The sequence below is a fragment of the Gobio gobio genome, assembly GCF_949357685.1.
Source record: "Gobio gobio genome assembly, chromosome: 17".
NCBI classification, from domain to species: domain Eukaryota; kingdom Metazoa; phylum Chordata; class Actinopteri; order Cypriniformes; family Gobionidae; genus Gobio; species Gobio gobio.
Genome location: NC_137110.1, coordinates 14,496,307 through 14,514,266, shown reverse-complemented (window position 1 = coordinate 14,514,266; position 17,960 = coordinate 14,496,307). Strand labels below are relative to the sequence as shown.

Sequence of the window (17,960 nt, the reverse complement as noted above, 5' to 3'; positions counted from 1 at the left end):
TAAAACATGGATGTATTAAACATATTAAGCTATGAATACATCTGAAGAACAATACAGTCAGCAGAACAATGTTGCAATTCATGTAGTCCATAAAATCATTTGAACAACTACTTCAACAATTGTTCACATCAGCTACACAGACAATAACTCTTGGCTTGTAAAAATAAAGCTATTATAAGCACACCGCTATTGAAGCATTTCTCAATAAATGACGATTATGCTCATTGCACATTGATAGTGTGTTAATGTACCACATGACATCAAGCACTATGACCATATGTCGGTTCTTGTATCTTTTAAAAAATTGCTAGAAGGGAGAGCATGTGATGAGCGAAAAATCTCCCTTTGACTGACTAGTATAATAGCATGTTGTTCACTGTACTCACACTGAAAGCTATAATTTGCCTCAACTTCAAAGTCAAGAGTACGGTATGAAATAATTCACACAAATTTTTTACTGAAAGAGTCAGATATGTATTTTCTATAAACATCATTTTTATTTATTTAAGAGTAAAAAAATAATGGTAAATTAAATAAATTGTCCATACTGAACACAAATGCATACACATACTAAAATAAATACTTTCTTTTGTTAAAAAAAAACAATAATATAGTTTTTTCTTTTTTATGTATGTGTGCAAAATACATCTGGAGTCCTCACATGTGTTTTATGCTTTTAACTATAACAATCAGTAAATTAATTGTTCATTTTAATTAGCTAGTTTGTTCGGAGCCCCGCACATGCCGTGCAAGAAAAAAAAAGTAAATTGTGCACACGATTTACTAATTCGTTCCCTCAATTTATAAATCATGCGCACAATTTACTACTTAGTTCTCTCGACTTGCTAAATCGTCCACACGATTTACTAATTTGTTCCCTCGATTTATAAATTGTGCGCACGATCTAGCAAATCGCGGGAACGAATTAGAAATTTGTGCGCACAATCTATAAATCGAGCGAACGAATGAGTAAATTGTGCACACGATTAAGCCTACAATTTTTTCCTGCATGTCATGGGCGGGGCTCTGTCAGTATGAACAGAATAAACCTATACAAAATATTTCAATTTGTCTATAGTCAGGAGTGAAAGAGACAGAAACCCGTATAACCTGCTCGTTCCACCACGCTGGTCTCAGGTCCAACCTGGTTTTGGAAGGTGGGTTGCACAGTGAAACGGTACCGACGGCCCAGTCGTAGACCGATCACGCGGTACGAGGTGGCTGTTCCGGGTAGCGTTTCAGACTGACCCGTTCCTGTGTCTAAAGAGAGAGAGTATATAATAAACTAAAAAGTGAATGTAACTGTAATTGTGCTATTGAACCTTAATAAATCACACACTATCAGAACTTTGTTCCTCTGTCCAGCGTAAAATATAGCCTGTGGCTCCAGTTACTGTTGACCAGCCTAAAAGCACTGAATTCTCAGTACTGTCTGTCACACTCAAACCAGTCACGGATGGCAGGGCATCTAAAAAAAGAAACAGAAATAATGAATGAAAGAGGCTGGAAAAGGACAGAGAGATAAAATGTGAGATACAATGTGTTGTGTGTACCAGTGGTTCCTCTGATAGTGGTAGCTTCAGTCTCTTCACCGTCCAGCACAGCAGAAAATCTTACAGTGTAGCTCAGACCAGGACGCAGTCCATCGAGGATATAAGAAGTTGCATCACCACTAATCAGACGACTTGATTCAGGCTCCCCTAGTCATTAAACAACGTAAAATAAACTTGGTTGTGTCTGATATGTGTGTGGGTACATGTCAAGTCAAGTCAAGTCAACTTTATTTATATAGCGCTTTTAACAATGTAGATTGTTTCAAAGCAGCTTTACAGTGTTAAACAAGAAAATAATGCAGATTAATTTTATTCAGCTGTATAGCCATTCTGGAAAAAACGCTGATGTCATCCGTTCATTTAAATTATCATACAGTGACAGTGTGGGCTTTAGATCAATAATTAGATCAGTAATTTAGTTTAAATGGTTAATTTAGTTTATTAATTAGATTTATTTCGATGTTTAGTTGAAAAATTTAGTGTCCCCAACTGAGCACGCCAAGCCAGAGGCAACAGTGGCAAGGAAACCAAAACCCCATTAGGTGACCTAATGGAGAAAAATAAACCTTGGGCACATGTGTGCCTTTATAACTACCTTGTGAAGACCTCCAATAGATTCGATATGAGCTGGCTCCACTCACTGCTCTCCAGGTTATACGGAGCCCCCGTGGGGTCGAACCCAAAACACGCAAACCCTCTACTCTTGTCACTCTCTGTACCCCTATACAACAAACAGTAAATTCAATGCACTTTCATCAGGAAATATATCTCTTAAACCTAATCTGATCTTAACCAAGCTAATAAAAGACAATCAAATAACACAATGTCTTTATTTTGTACACTATGTGAATATTCATTCTGCAGAATAGAAAAGCATGCGAATATGGTTTTATAACTTCTTCAAAAACATACATAAGTAGATAAATATGACTTGAAATGCAGGGACACAAACAAACAAACAAACATCACAGACAAACAGCACTCACCCGTGGTGACTCTAACAGAGACGGGTGGGCCCTCTCTGTTCCGGACTAGAGCCAAAACCTTCACCTCATACTGTGCCCCTTCATCTAACTGCCTCAGATCCACTGATGTCACGTTACCACCAACCAGCTGACTCCGCTCCACACCACCTACAAATCACACTCACAATTAAATCTTTCTGTCATGGTTGGGGCTTTCTTTTGACTTCTATAGTATGAGCTGTGACCCCTGGAGGTCTCTCATTTAATATCACTGCAGTCTATGAGAAAATTGAGATGTCAAAGATGTCATCCCTATAGGAAATGACTATGTTTTATGCATTTACTTTAAAATCACTGTAAGATCTCACCATCTGTCCTCTTCCAGAGTATTCTGTATGATGTTGCATTTTGAACTCCAACCCAGCTGACTCGAACAACCTCCCTTTGGGCTTCAAGCACCTGTAAATTGGTGACACGACCAACTGTGGCCGGATCTGAAGAACAGGATTTGCATAGTTAGGCATTCAGACCAAAAAAATGACTGATATAAAACCTTTCTTAGAGCTGAAAGCTCAGAAATTACTCATCTTTAAAGTCGACATGAAACGCAAATTGTGATTGTCCTTTCTTTCCTATTGTGACGTATATCTGAGTGAAACGGCGTCTCAAATGTAAAAAAAAATGTAGGGTGGGACTTGATTTTGTCCATTGGAAATTGATTAGATTGTAGGATTGTTGTCATTTGCTAACTGCTGCTATTTCATTTGAGTGACAGGATGCTGAAGGAGAGAGATTATTTCCAGCCGTCATGCCAATGCACACATCATCAGAGAAGAGATGTCGTCGTGAGCGGAAGGTAATGTTTTTGATTAAAGATCACAAGGGCACGTGATTTTTTTATGATATGCATGGATAAACCATTTATAACACACTCTGCAATACTCCACAAATAATAAGAATTGTCCATTCTAACTTCATGGTGACTAAAAGCATTTTAAAAGTTCACGTGTATGATTAATTGAATATTTCTGAAAACAAAAAGACATGTATAATCATGTGAACATGTCTAAAATGCATGCTTATGACTGTGTCTAAATGAAAGAACATCTGTGTAGTTTTACCTGTCCTTGCAGTCACAGTGGCAGCAGGTCCTTCCCGTGAGTTAAAAAGGGCTGAGACGAATACTTGGTAGGCTGCACCTTCCTGGAGTCTATCGATGGCATAGGAAGCCACACCAGGGAGCACATTCTCAGAGTCTTCCACTCCTACGATGCAAAAAGAAAAAGAAAATAATTCCACTTCCATTTTAACATAAATTTAGGGTGCTGAATTTAATGCTGTCCGTACCATCACTACGCCGCCAGGTGATTTTATAGCTTGTTGCTTTATTCACAGGAGTCCAGGTTATTACTATCCTTGTGGATGTTGCTTCTGTGACTTTTAGCCCTGTGACTATTCCTGTAGAACCACTGGTTCTAGTAGACACAGAGACCACTTCTCCAGTCCGCCCATTAATCACTGGGGCAACACCCACAACAACAGAATCATCTGGCTGCAGCCCGTCTATAGTGTAGGTAGTGATATCGCTACCTAGGACACGGAATTGCTCCTCAGCTGAGACAGAGAGAGAAAGCAGCTGGCTGATTAAAATCAACATACATGATATATTAATTAAAAAAAGTACACCTTAGTATTTACAAAAACAGGTCCACCTACTATTGCTTTGTCTCCAGGAAAGCCGGTAGCCTGTTGCCCCAGAAACACCAGTCCATGCAATTCTGACTCGTCGACTGTTGCTGCCAACTACCCGCAAATTGGTCACCCTCAGTGGTGGTTCTTGAAAAATATAGTTACCACCAGTTATTCTCATACCAAATTATTGCACATTAATAATGCATCCACTGTATCTTCAGTAGTATCTTTTCATAGCCCAGATTTACGAACCTGATATATGCACTATATTGGCAAAAGTTTTGGGACGCCTGCCTTTACATGCACATAAACTTTAATGACATCCCATTCTTAATCTGTAGGGTTTAATATGGAGTTGGCCCACTCTTAGCAGCTATAACAGCTTCAACTCTTCTGGGAAGGCTTTCCACATTGTTTAGGAGTTTGTTTATAGGAATTTTTGTGAGGTCAGGCACTGATGTTGGATGAAAAGGCCTGGCTCGCAGTCTCCGCTCTAGTCCCTTCTAGTCCTGTGCAGGCCAGTCAAGTTCCTTCACAACAAACTCACTCCATGTCTTTATGGACTTTGCTTTGGAAGGGGCCATCCCCAAACTGTTCCCACAAAGTTTGGAACATGAAATAATGCTGAAGCATTAAGAGTTCCTTTGACAGGAACTAAGGGGCCAAGCCCAACCCCTGAAAAACAACCCCACACCATAATCCCCCCTTCCAGTAAACTTTAAACTTGGTACAATGCAGTCAGGCAAGTACCGTTCTCCTGGCAACCGCCTAACCCACACTCGTCCATCGGATTGCCAGACAGAGAACACGTGTCCACTGCTCTAGAGTCCAGTGGCGGCGTGCTTTACACCACTGCATCCGACGCTTTGCATTGCACTTGGTGATGTAAGGCTTGGATGCAGCTGCTCAGCCATGGAAACCCATTCCATGAAGCTCTTTATGCACTGTTCTTGAGCTAATCTGAAGGCCACACAAAGTTTAGAGGTCTGTAGCTATCAGTGATGCGCGGGTTGATCCAAAATGAGCGGGTGCCCGCGGCCACCCGCGGTTACCCGCGGTTACGAGTCATCCAAAAATATTTTTAATGATAATCGGGTCACGGTCGGTCGGATCGTCAATAAATCCTTATTTACCTTTTGAATGTTGAGCGTTATTAACTTTTGAATAAATGCTGACGCGGGACAAAATGCCCGATTTCCCAAAACGTTGAACTGAGCAATGCCATTGTACCATTTTAATAGGCTACTTTTAAACGCATTTAAAGTCAGTTTTATGTATTTTCTGAGAGGGGGCGGGATTTTTGTTGGGAAAGTCGGGGGAGAGACGCACACTTCGATTAGACTGGATAAACACATGCAGCATCTTAATTGTTAAGAAAATTAAACGAAATAAATGAATAAATCAAGCCTGTATTACATAACACTAGGCTATATCATACAGCATTCAGAAAAATAACAGTTTGCGCTCCTAAGGGCTTTCACACTTTTCCAAATGTTTTCCAAATGTGGGCTGATGAATTCTTCAAGCCGGGTCGAAACATAAACATCGCGTTCATCAATAATATGCATCTGGAGCTGAAATGGAAAATGATGGGCCGCCTCAAGAACTGCCTGATCTCGCCGCTGCACCTCTGAGCGCACCACGCCAGGGCCTGAAACATTTTCTCAATGGCCCAATGAGCTACGATGAGCATTTACTACTTTTAAAAAATGCGGGTCAGGAAGCGGGTCGGGTACAATATTTTCTTCTTTTTTTTTGCGGTCCGAGTTGCGGGCGGGTTAGTTGAAAACGTCGGTCGGGTGCGGGTTGTTTATACATTGACCCGCGCATCACTGGTAGCTATTGACTCTGCATGAAGTTGGCGACTTCTGCGCACTGTGCGCCTCAGCATGCATTGACCCCGCTCTGAGATTTTACGTGGCCTACCACTCTGTGGCTGAGTTGCTGTTGTTCCCAATTGCTTCCACTTTGTTATAATACAACTAAAAGTTGACCGTGGAATATTTAGTAGTGAGGACATTTCATGAATGGACTTATTGCACAGGTGGCAACCTATCACGGTATCATGCTTGAATTCACTGAGCCCTTGAGAGCGACCCATTCTTTCACAAATGTTTGTAGAAGAAGACTGCATGCCTAGGTGCTTGATTTTATACACCTTTGGCCATGGAAGTGATTGGAACACCTGAATTCAATGATTTGAAGGGGTGTGCCAATATGTGTGCCTTTTGGCAATATATACTGTGTATATACACACACTGAAAATTGTCAAACTCTTTTGATGAATCATCAGAGTAAAATCAATCTCACTGGCACACCGGGAAAAAAGTATGCACGCTCAAACCTGTTTTAATGTACACTGTTGCTGGTTCCCCTTCATTTGATCCAACTAGTGCTGTCACACTGACAGCGTAGCGCACACCGTCTTCAAGGTTCTGTAGATCAAAGGTGGTCTGATTCCCAGGAGTTCTTCTGTTCACCTCTATATTTGCTGCAAAATATAGTTAAACCGATTGAAACAGGCATTGTAGTGGCAGATCTAATGAACGGAAACCTCATGAATGATATATTACTAAGTAATAATTTAATGCTATACTGATATACTGTATTTGTATCAAAAGGGAATAATATTCTCACATTCTGTATTAAGTATGATGATGCTGTATTGCGTTGCTCCAGAGACTCCTGTCCATCCTATTCGTATAATGTTTCCAAGTGAATCCACCACCCTCAGGTTCGTGACACGACCGACTGACTGCTCTACTAAACACAACCCACAAGTCAACATATTACATGAAGGTCATGGAAGACAGAAACAAAAACAAATTATTTAGTCTCATCCTGGACGAATAAGAACCAAACAAAACAAAGATGAAACATTTAACAGTCTGTACTATTCATCTGGATCATTTCCAAACTATGATGGATAACATGATCATCAGGTTTACACAAACTTGTTTCATGCAGCTTGAATGCAGCTTTGAGACAATACAATTTTTTACATTTTATGAAATACTGTGCTAATATTAAATTAAATGAAAAAAAAAAAATATTTCATTAGTGGTTTCAGACTCACCACTGTGTCTATGTTTAACGGCAATAGTGAACTTGCAATATCATATTGGTTTCCATCAAATGATTTTTCTGACCTGTTGATTTGGTTGAAAAGAAAGTAGCTTCCTCTCGCCCATCGTAGAGCGTGAATAGAGTTATGATGTACTCTGTGCTCGGCTGCAGACTTCTGAGCTCATAGTTGGTGGTGCTTTGTGTGAAATCTTGCTTTTGAACTCTCCCTCCTGTGGTCAGCAGGATTACAAAAACATAATACAAAATTATTACACAATTTTTCTACAGTCATAGTTTGCTGGTTTATGTTGTTGTTGCTGTAGTCACTTACTTGTTTTGTAATGTTCAAATTTAATTTTTAATTTTTTTATTTGTGTAAAATTATGTTTTATATGCAGACTGTTCATATCAGATACAAGTGCATTGCAAACACCCCATTACCTATATATAAAATATTATTTCCCTATAACACTGCCATATATAGTGTAGATTTCAAGCCTGGCCAGACTGATCAGGCTGATGTTTCTATGTAACACAATTACACTGGCTGAGAGAAAATACATTTAAAGTAAATTTTACAATAAATTCCCACATCTCACAATGCATATGGTTATTTTTACAGTAATTTGTTATGACAGAAAATTATCTGAATACACTGTTGTATTGAGAGAAAAAAAAACTGTTAAATTTAGTAAAATCCTGGCAATTTTTACAGCGTGTTTGTGTGTTTTACTAAGGAGTTTCTTACTCTCTCCAGCTTTCCATTCCAGTCGGTAGCCTCTGGCGGTCTGTATGAGGTTCCAGCTTAATCTGATGCTGGTGGGACCAGTAGTCGTGGCTCTCAAGACCTGTTGCTCTGAGCGCTCTGAAAGCCAAATGCATTAAACATCTTTTAGCTTTATCTCCCCTCCTGTCCCATAAAATATTAAAACAATCGCTTCCATCTTTCTAAAGTTTATGTCCTGTTATATTTATAGACAGTTACTCTCTCTTTCCTCTTTGTCTCTCACTATAACATGCACATGCATATACAAACACTCTCACGCACTCAATTGCTGTAGTCTGTGAGTCATAAGAAAAAAACAATTCTTGTGTTCTGATCTAGCAGACAGTGAGTCAATGACAAGATTAAAAGCAAACTGTCTGTGTCTGATACATGTGCGCGAGATGGAAAAAGAGCCACACATCTTGTTTCCTGCTGTCTTCAATTTTCCAACTGCGCTATTCTTAACTCAAGACCATTTGTACATTGTCTACTAAGTACACAACTCTACTACACAAATCTAAAAGAGAAAAACAACTAATAATGTTCATTTTAGAATTATTGCCTGAGAAACTACCTTTTACAGTAATCATTTCCAAACGTGAAAAGTGAATCCCTTTCAAAAATGTTAACCGACCCTGATTTTCCTCCACTCAGATGTACAACTAAATGTGTTGTTGTTTTGTCCTTATGTGTATTTGTGTACCTATTTTAAAACGTGCAGTGGCTGGAGGTCCTTCAGCTTCTCCGTTGTACAGGGCGATGACTGTAACAATGTACTCTGACTCTGGTCTCAGATTTCCCAGAGTGTGAGATTCACTATCACCTCTCAGCTCCACAGTCTCCACATCACTTCCTGAAAGAGACAGGCAAAAACATCTATAACACTCATAGACATCCTCACTGGGTGATGCATTACTTTATCACCTTGCAGAAAACATTTCTTTAAAATAGCCACTTTCAAAATCAGCTAAGATTTGGATGCTGACCTGTTAAAGGACCCCAAACGACTCTATATCCTCTGGCCCCTGTCACTCCTGTCCAGCGGACTCGAACACTGTTGCTTGAGATGGTCTCAATGGAGAGCTGCTGCACTTCTTCTAAACGCACTGCAAACAGAGGCATATACACAGAAAGATTTTTATATATTTTATATATTAGCAGGTACACTTTAGTGATGCAGGAGAAGACAACGTATTGTGTAAATGTGACTGTGTGACTGTCATATCCTGTACACTACCAATCAAATGTTTGGGTTTTTTGAAAGAAGTCTCTTATGCTCACTAGGGTAGCATTTATTTGATCAATAACACAGTAAAAACAGTTAATGCATATGCTGATTTAGTGCTCAAGAATCCTTACTTTCATTATTACAGTTGAAAGAGCATAATATTTTTGTGAAAACCTTTGGCACATTTGATAAATAGAAAGTTTAAAAGAACTGCATTTATCAGAAATATAATTATTTTATAAAATTATAAATGTCTTTACTATCAAATTATTTTAATTATATTGATCAATTTAATGCATCTTTGTGAAAAAAATCATACTCCAAAATTTTGAACAGTAGCATATGAGGACTCACATGTACGGGCAGTCAGGGTAGCTGGTGAGGCACTGTTGCGGGGAAATAGAGGATACAAGTTGATCACGTATTCTGTGTCTGACTTAAGACCAAGCAAAGTCAGAGAAGTAGACTCCGCCCCCAGAGATTGTTCCTTCAGCTGTGCAGTAGTCTGACCTGATAGCCAATCAATCATGAACAAACCATGAATTACACCATGCACAACAAAACTACAAATAACAATTTAAACTGTGGGTCACACTGCACAGCATGGAAATAAATTAGTCATGCAAAGTGTGAGAATGTTGGTGGATTCATGTTATATCAGAAATATGAAAAATATAAGTTTGTCAAAATTAAAATCGGGAGTTCTCGATTTAAATCAGTCTGATGTTCATTAAATCAACTCACCGAACTTATCTATCAGCGTGGCGATTGATGAATCAACACATGACTTATTTACTGAGCTGCAAGCTCAACATCAATGCATTGGCAGCATTAGAGTCATTAGGCTGCTCTAACATGCTGAGCCAAGAAAGCAAAAATGCATCGCTTTATCTGTATAAATCACTGTTACATCTTTGTTAATGGTTATCCTCATTTTTATAGCTTTTCATAAGTCACAAAAGCATTTTTCTCATATTTCACTCATTTTATTGGGTCTCCAGACTGATAACACCTCTTTAGGTGGGTCCTAGCATGGAAAAGTTTCGTTTCCAGTGGTAGCAGCTCAAAGCAACTCATACCAGCCGGCCAACCAAACACAGCATATCATCAATATATGAGTCAGTTAATGACACAGTATAATTTTAAATCACAGTTTCAGCATCTATTCATTTGCAAGAAACATTGGGCCAAGACAGGCAGGTTGAAACATCTTCCTCTAGCTTCAAAAACTAACCTGATTAAACATAGGGCCACACCTAATCTGACAAGATCTGTTCTCTGCCAGCTCACACCTGGATACCAACCAGGTAAAGCAAACTGACACTCCTGCAATTGACAAAAATGCCTTTGGGAAACATAAAACACCTTCTTCCACCTCCCCATCTTCTTTTTATTAAACTGCTAAAATCATTAGTTAGTGGCGCTTGCTAAGGAGATAATCACTATTGCTCACACTTTAAAAACAAGGGTTTGTTTAAACTACTCACCCGAAGTATTACATTTGGTATGTCACCTGCTCTCTTTGTGAAACAAACAAGAATGTCTAATTGTCAGGCTTTTTGAGGAAATACATGTATGTGCTATTACTTACGTACGACATACGACTTTCACCTTAGCAATAACATAGCAACACTCTGTAAAACCACAGAAAAACATTGTGGCGTGGAGTTTTGCACATGCAAGCACCACTTGCATTTTCTTTAGACAATAACAATCACAGCAATAAAAGTAGTTTATATTACAGTGCTGCTTGTCCCAGTTATCCTTTTCATCTCGATCTCTTTCTATATTTATCTGCCACAATCTCTTCCACTGACTCACACTACAGTTACAGTATTCACTATTCAAAGAGTAAAAGAATTACTGAGAAATGTAATAGAATTGTGGATTAGTATGCATGTAGATGTGTGTCTCTCTCACCTATAGGTCCATAAGTGATTCTGTAGCCCTGTACTTGGTCAGCTGGAGCGTTCCAGCCCAAAGCCAAAGTAAAAAACCCGGCCTGGACCAGTCGCAGTGTAGTCACACCCAGGAGAGGCTCTAAAGGGCAGTTCGGGGTAAGAGATAATGAGAGTTGTGAATTAAATGAGAACGAGAGTAGTGCTGAATTAAATATCCATATTTCTGTTATGTGCAGTTCTCACTTGTTCGGGCCTTGGCAGACACTGACTCTCCCAGGCTGTTCGGGTACTGAGCAATAACAGTGATCAGGTAGTCTGTGCCCGAACGCAGCTCTCGTGCAATGTAGCTCTGCTGGTTGCTTGGTATTGTTTCCTGCAGATCAAAAGATAAAGGCTGAAGTTAACTGGAGACCATTGTGCTATACTTTGTGTAAACCAGCGCTGTTAATGGTAACTAAAACAAAAAATAAAACTATTAAAATATTTTTCAGTAATTGAGAAGCTGAAATAAAATATAAATATCAAATGAAAACATTTTTTAAAAACTGAAACTGCTCATCTGTCTCAACTTCTGCCAATATTTGCAATTAACTCGAGCAGAATTTTACATTTACATTTATTCATTCATTTAGCAGACAATTTTATCCAAAGCGACTTACTAATCAGAAACATAATAAGCAATAAACAAAAACAATATACATGTAATGCCAATTTTATTATAAGGCTATATTAGAAAACAAGAGATTGAATGCAGAAAATAATAAATAATTTTATCATATATAAATTATATTAGTTTAGTTTGCAAAAAAAGCAACAGTCATTTAGGATGAACATTCTTCTCACCTGTCGGAGCTCTGCTGTGATTGGCTGACCCAGGCCAGATAATGGCCTGTACTGAACCACGTAGCCATTTACAGGCCCTCCTGCAGATGTCCATCGAAATCTCAGTGAATTGGTGGTCTCACCTGAAAACTGCAGGTCTGATGGACCGCTGTAGGCCTCTGATGGAGAAACAATAATACAAATCAATGATTTTCAATTATTAGGATCAATTAAAGCATTTTACAAGTGTCAATGTTCTAAATTAATTTAAAAAAATTCTTTGATTTATTTGCATTGTGTGTCTACTTCACATCAGGCTTACCATCACTTGCATAAGAGCCTCCACTTGTTGTACACACACGTCGAGACACTAGGGGAAGCAAAGAGCTCAAAGCTTTGAAGTTCGCAATCTGAGAGGTGAAGTCACTTTGAGGGGGAGAGGCAATGAGATTCAGCTCAGTTGAATCTGCACTCTTTATACCTGAGAAATGCAGACAGAGAGAGAGAGAGAGAGAGAGAGAGAGAGAGAGAGAGAGAGAGAGAGAGAGAGAGAGAGAGAGAGAGAGAGAGAGAGAGAGAGATACAATCATAATATCAATACAAACAAAATGTATGTTTAATTTTAACTGAATCCACACTGAATCCACAACCCACAGATGCACATGTTTACAGAAAAATAACTTTCCTTAAAATATACAGTTGTGGCTAAATACTCTATGTCTGCACATTTCTTACCCACTGCAAAAATTTTTACTCCTAAGCTACGTAGTTTTTGTGAAGGTTCCTGCACATTGTCCTGAGATTTGCCATCAGTAATGAGAATAGTGATCTGAAAAAAATGAAAGACATAATAAAGTCAATAAAATAAAACTAAGTATACATTTCATGATACCATTAGGATACCATAAAGGATTTATTTTACATAGACTCTTACAAATGAACATACACATACATATATAACATATACAAAATTTTGGGGTTGGTAAGATTTTTTTTATGTTTTTGAAATAAGTCTTTAATATTCACCAAGGCTGCATTTATTTTATCAAAAATACAGTAAAAACTGTAATATTATGACATACTATTACAATTTAAAATAACCCTTTTCTATTTTAATACATTTTAAAATGTCATTTTACATAATTCAAAGCCAAACACATTTACACATCAAAATACTACAGATATGGCAAGTCAAACAATGTTTCATAATATCCAGCTCACCTTGGGTACATCTCTAATAGAGGCAGTGTTAAAGAAGTTGTCTGCGATGTATTTGAGACCAGCCCCAGTGCGTGTATTTCCACCTTTATAGTTAATATTCTCTATGGCAGTTAAGAGCTCAGTTCCATTCAGGTATGTAGTAAATGTAAACTCCACCCTGATTGTCATAAAATAACACAAGTATAATCAACAAAAGTCCCAACAATCTTACAAACACATACATAAACCTTTACTGTATATAACAAATGGAAAATGTGGTCACCACAACAAACCCTTTTTACAATAACATGCTCAATTTACTCAAATAACTTGGTGCACTTAACTGCTAACCTGCTAAATCCTGATCCATTATATCATATTATATTACATGATTTAAACGTATTATTATATCTTTTTTTCTGCAAAGTAGATGCATACCCAAAGAAATGATAAGCAGGGTACATAAGATTCACCAAAAGGAATCATCACAATGGTTACTTCAAACAACTATTTACAACACAACAACATCAACATTCTACATACTCCTAAGCTGATTTTTATTACTAAAAATTTTCACATTGCAATATTGAGCAAGATGGGTCAGATTCGATTCAGATTCAGAATTTATTCAACTCGGACAAGTTGAACAAGGTAAGTTAACTTGCCTTGTTCAGTTTGTTAAACTCATAAAAATAAGTACATTTGTATTAGCATAACACACAGTATGTACTATTTGCATACAATAAGAGGTAATGATGTAAATAAAATTTAAATAGTCCCTTCAAGGCATGTCAGTTCACGCGGCAGCCATCTTGGTAACGCCCCCATGCAGCCATTTTCTATATAGGAAATCTAGTACCTCACCTAACTACTTGAATGGGGAAAGACCACCTTCTAAACTGTTTGTCAAGATTAACTTATTTAAAATAAATCAATAAAACAAAATAAAATGAATCAATACAAATTAAATATCATTATATTAGTATATTAGTTTATATTATATCAGTTTAAAATGTCTCTGGTAAACATGACTTAAAGGGTTAGTTCACCCAAAAATTTACTCACTCTCAAGCCATCCTAGGTGAAAACGTGTTAAATATGGATATTTTTCTTACACAAACCCATTGATTCGCTTCAGAAGACCTTTATTAAGAGCCGTGTGGATTACTTTTGTAGTGGATGGATGGGTACACTTTTTTGGGCTTCAAATTTTGGGCTGCCATTCACTGCCATTATAATACTTGGAAGAGCCAGCACATTTTTTAATATAACTCCGTCTGTATTCGTCTGAAAGAAGAATATCAAATACACCTAGGATGACTTGAGGGTGAGTAAATCGAGGGGTACTTTAAATTTTTGGATGAACTATGCCTTTAAGTACACAAGCAAACAAAGTTTCACAGACCTGGCAGTATCGCTGTACTGTACGACTCCGAAACGGATGCCGTTGGGTCCTACTGCTCTGGCAAAGGGTTGGACAATCCCTGCCATGAAATTCTTGACCAACACAAAATTAGCCCTGCCAATACTGGATGATCCATCCACCAATAACACAATGTCTGCTGCAACAACATCATTGCACTGGCCTGTCAACAGAGAAAAAAAATATTATTACTAACACAACCACATAAATATACACAACTGTGTTTCTCGTTTTACTGTAAAAGAGATATACAAATATTTATAATAGAAGTCAGGATATGTGGGCTTTCATTCATACAAATACAGAATGTTTTCATCAGTGCAGCCAAAATGAGACTGTTGTAACCAAAAACGCTAAAGAAGAGTCACAAAGAAGAAAATATACAGTGCTAATACTGTTCTACATTTGCTTCTTTGCCTACATTTTAACTCTTATTTATTTTGTACATATTGGCCTATATAGAACATGCATACCTATAGTAGACAAATGTATATTTTCTTTATATCTAAAATGCAGTCATGGAGGAGTAGACAAAACATTTGACTGTGTACCATTGTGTATGTGACAAATACAACTGTGAACTTGAGCTTCAGTATTTCCATAAACATTCACATCTGTGCCTATTCAATTCATGTATTCAGTGAAGGATTAGGGAAGGATCAGGGTGAGAAGACACACAGGAAATGACCATCAGCACCCAGTCTGCAAAGCCATTTCAAGAAAACAAAGCATCTGGCCCATTTATTCAGCGACTGGTGCACCATCTTTCATTTACACAGTTCAGTATACTGCCAGTCATCAGTTACATGGCTGTGTGTGACTCAACGGCTGCTTGAATGAATGCCCCTTAAGGTAGTGAAAACTAATTAACCTGCTGTGTTTGATTTGAGTCACTGAACTCTTGATAGGGCATGATGAGAAATGTACTATGTACGTGCAGCATTTAAAATTAGGGATGCACAATACTCAGACCATATTGGTTATTGACAGATATTAGTGATTTTTTTAAATGTATCTGTGTTGATTAATATTATATATATATATCAGGCAATATTTTGGGGTCTTGCTGCGTGCAGGTAACCTTGTATGTCGATATATGTATGTTAATGCATAAGAATAATAATATATTGTATTGTATTGTTACTTTGAATGCTACTTTATATTTCAATCAAACATACTTTTACTGTATATCAGTATCTAATATCTCAAATTTACTAATATAATGATAATAAAATAATTAGTGCTGAGGAATCGATTAATCGCATCCAAAATAAACTTTTGTGTTTACATAATATATGTGTGTGTACTGTGCATAATTATTAGGTATATATTAGGGCTGTCAAAAGATGAATCGCGATTAATCGCATCCAAAATAAACTTTTGTGTTTACATAATATATGTGTGTGTACTGTGCATAATTATTAGGTATATATTAGGGCTGTCAAAAGATGAATCGCGATTAATCGCATCCAAAATAAACTTTTGTGTTTACATAATATATGTGTGTGTACTGTGCATAATTATTAGGTATATATTAGGGCTGTCAAAAGATTAATTGCGATTAATCGCATCCAAAATAAAAGTTTGTGTTTACATAATATATGTGTGTGTACTCTGTTAATTATTATTTATATATAAATACACACACAAGCATGTATATATTTAAGAAAAAAATATAATTTTTATATATAAAACATTTATATTTATATATATTATAGATTATATAAATGTATATACATGCAAATATTTCTTAAATATATACATGAATGTGTATGTATTTATATATAAATAATAATTAACAGAGTACACACACATATATTATGTAAACACAAACTTTTATTTTGGATCCGATTAATCGCGATTAATCTTTTGAAAGCCCTAGTATATATAAATACACACTCCTTCATGTATATATTTAAGAAATATTTCCATGTATATACTGTATATTTAATTATATAATTTATCTTATATATAGATATAAATATTTTATATTTAATATAACATATTTTTCTTAAATAAATACATGCATGTGTGTGTGTTTATATATACACATAATAATTATACACAGCACACACACATATATTTATGTTAACATGAACTTTTATTTTGGACGTGATTAATCGCAATTAATTGATTGCACAGCACTAAAAATAATATTTATGATATTAACTTTGGATTAACTTTAGCTTTATGACTTTCTTACATGCCTCACATTTGTTTTCAAATATTAAAAAGCTATATTAAATATGCTAAAAGAGAACTGTCCATGCTGCAGATAAAGTTAATTGTGGTCCGTTATACACATTCGTTTGAATGACACTTCCTGAAAAAGTACATAAATCTTTACCTTGAGCTGTAGAGCGCGATGGGAGACACAGCAACACAGCAAACAGCACAGTCCATTGCAGCAAACACCCCATTTTCAAATCCTACACATAATGACACACACAAAAAGAGAAAAATGTGGCTGGGAAAAAAGATCATATATACCCACAATGGATTATTCAGTTAGCAATATGCACTGTTTTCAGCTTCAGTAACAGTAACATAATGTTCCTCCTTCAGGTGAAATGAATACCCAGATACCATGAACATCTGGCAGAAGCTCAAAAACAAGAAACTGAGAGAAGCGAGGTGGAGCTTGCACCATCACCAACATGCAAATAAAGAGCAGACACTCAGAGGAAGATGAGCTTGTGCACGTTGAAGTGCTCTATAATGGGCAATGAAGAGTTTTTTTTTTTTTTGAGAGAGAGAGAGAACATTTGTTTATTAGAACATTCCTAATGCTATTATTATTATTACAGAGGTTACAGACTGCTATTGCTCAAGCTAATATGCTATTGTATGATTCAGAGCATATGCACACACGCTCCTGCTTGCACTGGTGCTGATACTAGAGCACACTCTCATTCAACTGCTCACACACTTACAGATATTGTCTGACGCAAACACTTTTATAAACTTTTTTTCTTTATTACTTTTCATAAAGGAAAATATGTGGGATCATTCTGCTCCTTTTCAACGGAAGTGGTCTAAGACACTTTGTGCCTTCAAAGATGCCATTTTTTAAAACACATTTCAGCAGACGGGTCTGTTTTTGATTTATAAAGAGAGGAAATCGTGGTCCACATTTGGAGTCACGCTGGTTTGCACTCAACAGTGACTGCTCTGGAAAATGGCCTGCCTAAAAACAAGGTTAAAAACTTGCAGACAAACAGAGACGCACATAAAACACGCACATGGACATTATTAATGCTTCAAAGATCTAAGTCAGAAAAGCATAACTGAGTATGTGTTGGTTTGTTTTTCCGGTGTCGCTTAATGTCGGGGGGGAAGCAGAA

At 37.1% G+C, this 17,960-nt stretch overlaps 1 protein-coding gene across 1 annotated transcript in view; it reads right to left on the bottom strand.

Annotated features, from left to right (window-relative positions):
- The window catches only part of col7a1 (collagen, type VII, alpha 1), a gene marked incomplete at its 5' end in the record, with an annotated part of 62,508 nt that extends 45,472 nt beyond the window's left edge, over positions 1-17,036 (bottom strand). Inside the window, 22 exons of the mRNA XM_079840402.1 lie at positions 1,111-1,260; positions 1,349-1,468; positions 1,554-1,700; positions 2,149-2,274; positions 2,540-2,686; positions 2,887-3,012; positions 3,640-3,783; positions 3,866-4,132; positions 4,235-4,354; positions 7,360-7,506; positions 8,025-8,141; positions 8,746-8,895; positions 9,029-9,148; positions 9,625-9,780; positions 11,191-11,310; positions 11,415-11,544; positions 12,015-12,172; positions 12,316-12,474; positions 12,729-12,822; positions 13,215-13,371; positions 14,599-14,779; positions 16,964-17,036. Coding sequence (XP_079696528.1) covers positions 1,111-1,260; positions 1,349-1,468; positions 1,554-1,700; positions 2,149-2,274; positions 2,540-2,686; positions 2,887-3,012; positions 3,640-3,783; positions 3,866-4,132; positions 4,235-4,354; positions 7,360-7,506; positions 8,025-8,141; positions 8,746-8,895; positions 9,029-9,148; positions 9,625-9,780; positions 11,191-11,310; positions 11,415-11,544; positions 12,015-12,172; positions 12,316-12,474; positions 12,729-12,822; positions 13,215-13,371; positions 14,599-14,779; positions 16,964-17,036 — 3,109 coding nt within the window. The remainder of the gene's footprint in view (positions 1-1,110; positions 1,261-1,348; positions 1,469-1,553; positions 1,701-2,148; positions 2,275-2,539; positions 2,687-2,886; positions 3,013-3,639; positions 3,784-3,865; positions 4,133-4,234; positions 4,355-7,359; positions 7,507-8,024; positions 8,142-8,745; positions 8,896-9,028; positions 9,149-9,624; positions 9,781-11,190; positions 11,311-11,414; positions 11,545-12,014; positions 12,173-12,315; positions 12,475-12,728; positions 12,823-13,214; positions 13,372-14,598; positions 14,780-16,963) is intronic.
- Between the last annotated feature and the right edge of the window lie 924 nt (positions 17,037-17,960).